Source organism: Xenopus tropicalis, chromosome 3 (genome assembly GCF_000004195.4).
Source record: "Xenopus tropicalis strain Nigerian chromosome 3, UCB_Xtro_10.0, whole genome shotgun sequence".
In the NCBI taxonomy this organism is placed as follows: Eukaryota; Metazoa; Chordata; class Amphibia; order Anura; family Pipidae; genus Xenopus; species Xenopus tropicalis.
The window spans coordinates 47,344,296-47,355,213 of record NC_030679.2 but is presented as its reverse complement, the minus strand read 5'-3'; the positions used below and the strand labels follow the sequence as shown (position 1 = coordinate 47,355,213).

At 39.5% G+C, this 10,918-nt stretch overlaps 1 protein-coding gene across 1 annotated transcript in view; it reads right to left on the bottom strand.

Moving 5' to 3' along the window:
- Positions 1-567: 567 nt before the first annotated feature.
- The window catches only part of sncb (synuclein beta), a 28,367-nt gene continuing 18,016 nt past the window's right edge, over positions 568-10,918 (bottom strand). Inside the window, exons 5-7 of the mRNA NM_203541.2 lie at positions 8,864-8,982; positions 4,543-4,632; positions 568-1,490 (exon numbers count right to left, since the gene is read on the bottom strand). Coding sequence (NP_988872.1) covers positions 1,458-1,490; positions 4,543-4,632; positions 8,864-8,982 — 242 coding nt within the window. The 3' untranslated portion in view covers positions 568-1,457. The remainder of the gene's footprint in view (positions 1,491-4,542; positions 4,633-8,863; positions 8,983-10,918) is intronic.

The following is a 10,918-nucleotide window of genomic DNA, read 5'->3' as shown; positions in this document are numbered from 1 at the left end:
TTTTAGCAGACTTAAGTTATGAATATAGAAATTATGGAAAGATCCCTTATCTGGAAAACCCCAGGTCCCGAGCATTCTGGATAACAGGTCCTATACCTGTACAAATAATAAGGTAGCTGTAATGTTGCACCTCCTCTTTTCCATAGCCTTCACACACTGCTTCCTTGCCTTTCTTTCTGCCTTTACCCCACTTCTTTACACCTTCCACATCCAACTCTTCCTATTTTTTAAGTTAGGAAGCCTTACCATTGTCCAGATGGAAAGCCTGTGTGTCGCCAATGAGCTATCTCTCTGTTCTTCTCATTTCTAGAACCAGCTTTTTCCTCAGTGCCAACTGCCTGACCATGATGACCTACAGCCCTGATTGGATTATGGCGATTGCAATACCCAACTGGTTCAAACTACCAGGTACTTACCCACCACCAATTCCCCAGAGGCTGTTCTGATATGGGGTAAAAGGAATTTACAGTTGATTTAGCAATCTACTTTCTTTACAATTTGGCAGATATGTTTCAAATGAGTAAAACACATTGGCGTTTTTAAAAATCCACCCTTCCTCAGCACGTGTTTGGTTAATCTTTTTTTATTCATTTTGCAAAATTATTTGGAACACAAGAACATTCAAAAGATTCTGTATGGATTCTCACAGATTTCTCTCCGCTTTACAGAACGGTCACAAATAAGTTAAACCAGATATATATTTGTAGATATGTATATATGTATAAAAAAAACAACAGCGAAAAAAGAGAGAACTTTCACATTATAACACTGATTTAACTATGTCAAAGGTCAGTCATCCACAGCTAAATTTTTTTTTGGCTTTCCTTTAAACTTCACGAATGCCCACTTTGGGCAAACGAGTAGTTAAACGGAAAAGTCTTTTTTTTTTGGTGGTGTTTGTGCACCATATGTATATAAAAAGATAAAACATGCTTATTTTATGTAGGTAGACACGCTGCAGTATTAGCTGGGTCGGTTGCAGGGAGTTGCAGGCCCCCCTGGCACAGAGTCAGCTATTACATCTAAACAAAAAATAAAAACAAAAACAGTTTACAAAATTAATCTGAGACACAAAATTCACCGAACCCCCAACAATTATTCTCTGGGAGGGAAACAGAAATAATTCCTTGGGGGCAAAAGGACTGCAAAGACAGTAACAATGCATTCATGATTTTCATACATTATCAAGGGATTCTTTTTTTCTTTGTTTTAAACATCCATTTTTGCTTGGACTATGACTCAACGCTAAGGGTTACCATACATAAAATCACTTCACATGAGGTTCTCTGCAGGTGAACTGAAGGAAGAAGTCACTTCTTAGGAGAAAAGGGAGGTGGGCTTCATCCATCTTTTGAAAGGGGGGCTTAGGAAAGGGAAACTTTATTTGTATCTTTTTTTTTCATTATAGCTATCTTTGTGCTGATGTTGCTGGTGGAGGGGCCCGAAATATTGGGTTGTTATGCTTCAGGTTCATATTCCTGGTAATCGTCCTGGAGAAGAGAGAAAAAAATCATTTATGTATATTGATATATATTATACAGTGATATAATTATACAGTGGTCCGGATGATTTCAATAAACACATTAACTTTTTTACATTTAAAGTCGTTTGAAAAGTTTTTAGCATCAGGGGAAAATACATCTACAAATACCTATTGTACTATGGGCTGACAAGGACCAGACTTTGGTGTGGCTCATACACAGCAGCAAGAATGAGTATTGTCACATTTTGCAAAGACCATTTTTATTAATTGCAGCTTCACTTTCTGAGATGCCTTTGGTTTGTCTGAGCTTTCATTGATATCCACCAGAGGGAGAGAAGGTAATGAAAAGGCAGCGGAGGCTCACAAGCCTTTTCCTATTTTTAGTTGAGCCTGCAGATGGCTGGAGGTTTCGACCTGCACCACTGTGGGGGACTTTATTTCTTAAACCATCAACAACAAGTAAAGGGCTTCTCTTAGGGATGTAACAATACAGAAGGCAGGGCTAATGTCTAAGAAGAAGAGCAGGTGGATTGATGTACAGTATCAGTATATGCTGGCAAATAGATCATCTTCACCAAATGTTTTGAGGACAGGGCATCCTAAAAAGATTTTGTTGTTGAGTCTCATAATTTCTAGTTATGCCACTCACTACCTTTTCTGACAATAAATAACATGTCAAAGTGATTTCTGCAGCAATGCTGTAGATCAAATTAGTATATGCACTTTGGTGAAACAGTTAGGCAAGCTGTCGGGTTGTACCATTGTAACACATGTCATTCACTAATTACACAAAACTTCATTTTATCCCCATAAAGCACAACAAAGATCTCACAACATGTACTTTTGCAGCTCTTGATGAACTACTGTCTTGGTAATCTCTGAATAGTAAATGTTTGAGGATTCTTGGGGTTATACAAAAGAGCAGCTAGCAGCTAGGTAAGTTTTGGTAGGACATATAGAAAAATGATACTGGCAATACTGGGCACACTAATACTCCAAACTAGCCAAAGATGTAATACTAATTTATTAAATGTAGATTCATTACAGGCCATTCACTAAATATGCACTACCACATAAATACAAAGTACAAATGTGTGTAGCTAAAACATATAACAGTTTAGGGGCGTTTGGTATTTTAAAAACTCAAGAGATATAACAATGATCATACACAAAGGCACAATGTGTATATACACATATCACATAAATTGCCTGCCATATCCACATCTTACCAAAACACGAATAGAAAAAACAAAACACTAATTTAGTTGTAGTACTTAAGATGTTAAGCCCTGAGATGTTAAGCTATGAGAATATGTGTAACAAAGTATGTGTACAACAAAGTTCTTAGAGATATGGTGCATATAGTTTTTTGAGTCTCTCAGGTAGAATCACAGCAGTGAAAATGTCCTATCAGCGCTTTCACTGCTCTGTCTACATCAGATAGTGGCTGTGAGTGTTCTTGTATTCTGTATGCCAGAATCTGCCACAGGCAGACATTTACCATTTTTTTTAACTGGAGGTTCTTCTTGAGAGCACTGTGGACATCAAAACATGTGCCATAGGCCAATTTAAATGGAGCAGAAGGCTGTTCATTTAGTGGCTGAAGCTCAGCCACTCATCTGTATTCAGAGCTCTAGGACTTTAATATACATCTTAGTAAAAAATTGCAGACCTTGACTTGGTGACCATGTACTGCAAAGCAGGTATTGAGTATGGTTGCCACCTTTGCTTCTTTCACAATCTGGGCAGTGGGGTGGAGCTAGTGACATCAGAGGTGGGGCTAGTGATGTCAAGGGAAGGCCAGTGATGTGTGAGGGTGGGTCAATGACATTTTTGAGTGGGGCTACAATGTGGCAGTCCATGATTGACCAAATTACATATCAATCATGGGACATGCCTGTGCGATTTTAGACTTCTGGAAATGGGCAGGTAGTTTTGATAAGACAATCTGTGCGTGGCTGAAAGCCAGACAAACCCTAATACAGAGACATATTCGGGGTGTTTATGATCTATCCCAGGAACTATAAGACTTTATTTCATGTTACCATTTAGTATGAAGAAAAAATATGTTTAACAAAATCCAGGACTGGATCATTATCATCCTAATGATATGGGGTTAGTTGACTTAGTTGACTGCAGGTAACCATGCCAACATGTCATAACCTATCTATCTACCTTACCTATATATCAGGTATTAAACCTGTTTAATGGGCCAGCATAAATAAAATCAAGTAAAAGTTCTTCTGCATAACTACTCTGAGCAAAACAGGCTTCTTGATGAGACACAGTGGAACCTAGATGAGTTTTGTGGTACAGCTAATGAGAATCTATACTGCAAGCATCTTAATGTAAGGTGCACAGTACCAAGTTTTTTGTACACTGCACCCCGCAGCACACTTAGGGGGTTTTGTAATAAATGGTCTTAAGTTTGCTTCTTGCCTAAAAACCATAGCAACCAATCAGCAAGTAGCATTTACAGGTCAGCTATTTGAAAACAAACATCTGAGTAGTTGCTATGGGTTACTAAATGTGAGTAAATTTAAGACTATTATTATCTTACTATTAAGATTTGCACCTTCCTCTTGAATTAAGTGCTGCCTGCATTTGTCAGTTCTGTATTGGTAAGACCCCCTAGCTTACCGGCGTTTAAGACACACAAGATAGGAAGTGCCGAGGGGTATAAGATGCCAATATGTTGGGCATTTCCCAAGCATAAAATCAGTATTTTCCACAGGCGATGCTAATTTTTGTAACTTTTTATCACAGTGCCACATTACAATCTTAATTGGCTTTCCTAGTCAGCCATAGTGTAGTTAGAAAATCAGCATATTTAGGGTTTAAAGCTAAGCTTTGCAGCCTGCATCGGATTTAGTGCAAAGTGTAAAGCGCAAGATCCACTGAAATGCCCCATCTGTATGGGCCCCTGTCCATATTGGGGTGAACGTTATATTAGCTGATTTCATTATTTATTTTAGAATGGCCTCTTTAGTATGTGCTTGTCCCTCTCATAACCATTTATATTAAGGTGGGCCTTGATTTTTGCTGCATATTTATCTCACCTGTGGGGCCTCTTCATAGTTCTCTCCTTCAGGTTCCAGGAGAGGCTCAGCTGCAGGTTCTTCCAAGGCTTCCTGGGCCTCCTCTTCAGGCTACAAAACAAACAAAAAGGTTATTGTTTGGATTCACTAGTTCGATATTACTAAAAGGTTACATGGCCATTACATTACTTAAAGGCTACATGGCCATATCTCTTATATTGTTGGAAGCAGGGCTCATTGGGGGCCTGAGGTCTCAAATCTTCTATGGTATGTGTTATATTATTAATGTTGTTGTAGTACAGTAATCTTTTCAATAAACCTTAGAATGTGGCAGTAGCATAAATTCCTTTCTGGATCTATGTTTGCACAACACAAATACTTTGTACTGTATATTTGGTATTTTTAATACATTAAAGAGGCTTGATACATTCCTTTGTGCTGATAGTGTAAAATATGGGAAAATCTGTCCATGTATATGTGCATGTATTGGCTGTATGAATGGTTCCTGTCAAGCCAAGTTGTTTTGTCAGCCAATTTTAGAGGTACTTATTACTACAGGTCTGGTTTCACCTAAGCAATAACATCCTTAGATTCTCAGATTAGAACTGACCTCCTTGCAGTGAAAGCAGAGTATTCTATCCATCTCTGCTCATCAGTGTAACTCAAGCTAAAACTGCACAGTATAGAATAAAATCCGCACAACAGAAAGAGCTTAATGGAAAATGTTGCCTGTAAGCCGGTGTAATACCCAGACCCCTGCCAGTGTCTTACTGTCCTGGAATCTGTAAATCTCATGAAACAAGTATCTGAATGAGTGAATGCAAATTTATCAAGCATTGTTGGGGGCAGACACAGTTACTTCAGTTAACCATTTTGTTTCATTGCCCTGTTTCATTGCCCTCTCATCCCTATAGAACACACAGACAGCAACAAATATGAGGTTGTCTATTTCATAAATTCAAATAAACATTGATCAATCATTACAAACAGGCATTTACTGGTTTTCATCTGACCCATTCAAGCTTTTGGCGAAGCAATTGGTAGGCTTTTTAATCCCTGTAACCAAACTGGCAAAACATAGGTTTATGGGGCCAAAACAATCCCTTTTCTCAAACAATATACATGTATTTAAGGTGAGAGGATATAAGAGGAGAGGAAGTTGAGAGCAGCAAATGGTAACTAAAAGCTGGAAAATGTAACAAAAACATGTGTTAGGCACTTCATGCATTGGGTTAACATAGGCTGTAATATTGCCATTATCCACAAGGTATTTGAGGCCATACTAGATTTACTGCAATGTGCCACACGCTTGCCTCCATCAACACTAAATAATGTAGCTGGCAATTTGTTAGGAAACAAGAATCAGAGAGGGATTATATGCTAGTTGTTAGTAGAGATTGCAGAGAAGTGAAATAATAACAGCTGCACAGAGAATGTCTAGTGTCAGGACTGATGGTAAATATATAATGTACCAACATGGACCCTGGCAGTTACTGTTTAACATGCAAAAACTGAAGATCTTTGTGAAAGCAGGTTGTGTTATTGGTCCATTATATGGTATTGGTAACATTTCCTGACTAATCACCATTTTGACAGCTATTATCAACCCTAAATTCATGTCCCTGGCACTAACACAAAAGGTATAGGTTCCACAAATAGGCTGTAATTTAATTCAAGCAGTACAGGGGTTAATGCTCTGAGAAATAAGATCCTGAGAAGAACTCCCTGGAGAGATGTCACTAACCTAGCTACACCTAGCTTAGAAAAAAGTGCTAATCAGATGCATGGTTAAATTTCACACCTTCTAAGCACACTCTGTGATCATGAACACAGGCCCTGCACAGCGGCCATATTGTCTCTTGCATACATGGTCACAGCATCAGGCACACTCCCTGCCAAAATGGTGGCTTGCATGATAACACTTGTTAAAAAAAAAATATCATTTAGTCACTACAATATTAGTGCAGCTATGCAGCAGTTACATATGGGCCGGAGAGGCATTATACCTGCTCTATTCCTCTGCACACAATAGACAATCACTTCATATAGCAGGGAAAGCAAATCGCCCTTAAGTCGTGTAAAATGATTGTAATCAGCAACGACAGGGAAGACGGTCACCCAGATGTATGTATGGGTCACATGTACAGAGGGATTTACAGGATCAAAAGGGGACCTGGGGTGAGGGGGGCATGCTTAGTCCCTCCAATCACTACAGAGTGCTACACGCTGCCTTCCGCTCTTACTTGTTTTCATCCAAGCAGCATAAGCTGTGGCCTCATTTTCTCAGCTGTTGCTATTTATAAGCTAAGCTGGAAACGGTCCCCTCATTGTCTCTGAGAGCTGCCTTTGTACTCCAAGATCTCTCACTGTGCACAAGCAGGGGGCATGCAGCTTGCCCTGTCCGGCACATTGCCCTCTTATTATCTCTATATTCTTTCCACTTCATTTCTCTAACCCATTGCTCTCCAGGCTTTGTTATCTGATCCAGCTGCTATGGAAATGGTTTCCAGAAGATGTATTTTTTATACCTGTCTTTAAGGAACCTAGTGGGTTCAGTCCTAAGCCACAAGAGCTGCCATCAAACCTTGCTTAAAAAAATCAGTGCGCTGGTAAAACAATACTGCTCTGCAGTCAAAACATCTAAATAACAAAGGCTTCTACCTTGAATAAAACAAGGTTATTAGGGCAAGGGAAGCATTTGTATTCTGCTTCCTACAAAAAACTGAACCCTTGGATATTCAGCTGACAGTGTCATTGTGTGATTTCATGGAATCAGGACCAATATTTAATAAGAAAAAAGACTTTTCACTGTAAAATCTTGTTTGATGGGCTGCATTGATATCACTTGATTTCTGGGTTCATTGGTTGAAACAGACAAAATGTGTTAGTTGCCACTCCATTTATGTAAATTGCATCAGCCCGCAGCCTGTTGTTGCACATTTTTTGAGCTATAACAGCATGTTGTGTGAATGCATGGGCATGGTCCAGAGAATTACCATATAGGTCAGTAGAGGGGCAATAGCTGAGCTGGAAATTGAGCAAGCCCCAAAGTGCTAACAGCATTACACAGTTAAACAATGGTTATTAAGATGAGCTAAACAGCACAATACACATATGCTTTGTATGCCTTCAAGGCATGCACTGAGCTGGCTAAAACTATGCATTTTGGTTTGTGCATTCTGCCGCTTGGTGAGACTCATTTGATAGAAATAGAATTATAGCTACAGGGGTAACCACATCTTGGCAGGGTCAGATTTGTGGCAAGGCCACAAAGGCCCAGGCCTAGGGTAGCACAAATTGAGGGGTGGCATGCTGGCAAGCCGCACATGAAGTTGCTTACATCCAGAGCACTGCTATTTAGGCGTGTGTCCCCTGTGCTCCTGGTGTAAGTCAAACAATGCACATGCGTGTGATTCTGGGGGTGTGGCGGTAAAGGGCGTCGGCCTCTGGGTGCGCGGCACAGAATTCTTGCCCTGCGTCCAGGCCAGAAGATCAAAAAGGATACAAACAATTTAACATTTTACCACAGAAGAAAAAAGAAACTGTGGGCTAAAGGACCAATGTAGAATTCTATATGCAGGATATGAGAGACATGCTACTGCCACACGGAGTTGATGCTCAACTTATCCACCAACCTCCGCTGGTGCTACATTGGCTTGGGTACAGACACATGGAGCAGATTTTGGTCTTTAAATGCATCTCATGTCTGCAACCCCTATAGCTATGTTTCTGCATCCATTATCAGCCCCGTGTGGCTGTAGCTGTATGGGTGAATATTTTGGGTAGTATTTAGAAACTAGCACTCGCTCAAGTCAAAGCTGTCAACTTGCTTTTTTCGGGAGTTACCTAATTTAGGAAATTAGCCTAAGATTGGTAAAATTCTTTAATAGGTCACTTTTTAGGGTATACATTATCTGTTTGTTAACTATTTATTTTGGGGGTGTAGTTTGCTTTTAACTCCTTCCTGCCATAAATAATATATTAGGGGGCATTTGCTATGCATAACACAGTGTGGAAAGCACAACAAGGCAGCAAAAAGGCCACAAAAAGGCAGTTTATGAGAAATAAGTAGTTAGATAAACTACTTCATTGGAGGCTAATATGTATGTGTTTGCTTATCCTTTTGATCAATTCAATAACAAGTCTTTAGTGGAACTGAATAGTTGTTGAACAATGAACAATGAACAGAGGCAATGTTTATGTATACTGGACCTGAGCGGCAAGGAATTTGTTTGTCTCTAGGACCTTGAGAAATGAAGAATATCCATTTCATCTTGTAAGGAAGACAGCTGTTTCACATGTAAACTCATTCATATTTACACAAAATCCGCATTTCACTCACCTTGATGTCTGTAGGGAACTCATCCTTCTTCACCAGTCCAGTAGCTGCAGCAATGTTGCCAGCCCCAGACATGACGGCTCCCCCAAGCTGAGATGCCTGCTCTTTGGTCTTTTCAGCCACTGGAGAAAAGGATAAATAATATAAATCAGGGAACTCCAGCCCGTTGCTGTCCAGCTAAACTACAACCCTCTCAACCCTTAACAAGAGAAAATGTGACAGTTCTGCAAATATAGGTTTGCTCATAAAGCTATAGAAAGTAGCATTATTGAGGGCACACTTTCTACTGTAAACTTTATTGGGCTGTGTAGTGGTTGTTTCAGGTCTTCTTCAGTTCAAACTCCCTTTGAGGTAGCAAAACTTGTAAAGTCCCACTCCCTTAGCTCATAATTAGGTTTCAAATATATAACAAAACTTAGTTTTTTACCATTTAGTTATAGTTACAAGAATTTCAGGTACTATACTTTCTCCTCAAATATCTAGCATTCATGCTGGCCTTCTTTAGGTATCTAAGAAAGCCAATAAGCCTTCATCCTATATTATAACCTTAATAGTGTTCCAGCTGGGCACCTCCACCCACTGCTCCAGCCCAGCCCCTCACATAGGGAGGCTAGATCCACAGATTGGGATAAAATACACAACAATTGCTCAAAGTCTTGTATCCCACAACAATCAATAATATGTTTGCTTTCAGACAGTAGGCAGTAAATGCTATTTGTTTGCTGGTTGCTATGCGTTCACCTGTTATTCTCTAATCCCCCATGAAGAATTTAACAGCAACTTTTTTATTACTATTTTCAGCTACAGGAAAGCTGCTTCTCCTGGAACAGGTTATAAAGGCTACAGAGCTAAACTCATCTTAACCAAGCAGTCAAGCAGTTGCTAGGGAACATTCTGAAAAGCCCATGGACACATTATACAACTTCTGTATGACTGGCTGAATCATGCTGGATTGCAAATTTATAATAACATTTGACCTGTAGAATCCTGTGAATGTAAGGCTTGCTGTAACAACCTGAATATTTGCATCCAAGTTACACTACAGGCAAATGGTCTACGTGCAGTTGACCAAAGTCAGTTGAATGATTGTGCCAAAAATCTAAGCCACTCTATCACAGTGAGCCTAAATGGGGTAGGATTGTAAGTGAAGCTGACATTATGGGGCTATTTACCTATTCATTATGACTTTCATGGCTGGAGCTAAACTGTCACGGTGTCATGTTTTTTTATCAGGAACATGTATAAAAAAATAAACAAACAAATAAAAGGTATTAACCTTGTTCTTATTGCTTAAAGTGGACCTGTCACCCTAAGAAATAAGTCCAAATTATTTTCTATATTGTTAGTTGAGCAAAATAAACTTTACTTACTCTATATAAATAATATAAATCTTGTTTCCTTCCGTCTTGGAATTGCTCAATCAAAGCAAGCAGGCAGGCACCATTTTGTGGACACTGTTATGAAGACAAGCTTTGTATCATGCCAAAATCTTGTTTCTGTGCCGGAATGGGGGACCTGATACCCATGCCCATGCACTGGTTACACAATCAGATGAGGAGGAGGGAGGGGAAACGTTAGATGTGCAGTGATATCTAGGAAGTGCTGAATGGAAAGCTAAAGTTATTGTCTGCCCCGCCTCTATGCCTAAGGCATAGAGGTGGGGCAAGCAATATATGATTGACAGCTGGGATTTTTAAATGCCTTTATAATGGGTTTGGATGTGTTAATATAAAAATGAATTTGGGTTTCATGTTTAATTTGAACAGGATTTTTATTATACAGATTTTTATGTCTGGGTGACAGGTCCACTTTAAAGTGATTATGGCATGTAAAAACTCCAAGGTTTGCAAAAAAAATTCCCACTCCTCTTATTCACCATTTGAAATTCTAAATATGTACACCGTCTTTATGATTCAGACTATGGAGCTTGTTTTACTTTTACTTTTAGGTATTGCAGGGGAAGCGCAGTCAGCATTATAAGCTTCAGGGCGGCTGCAGGAGCTGAGATGATTCTTGAAGACAGGGTTAGCACTTTGCACATTGCCTAGGAGGTCATGT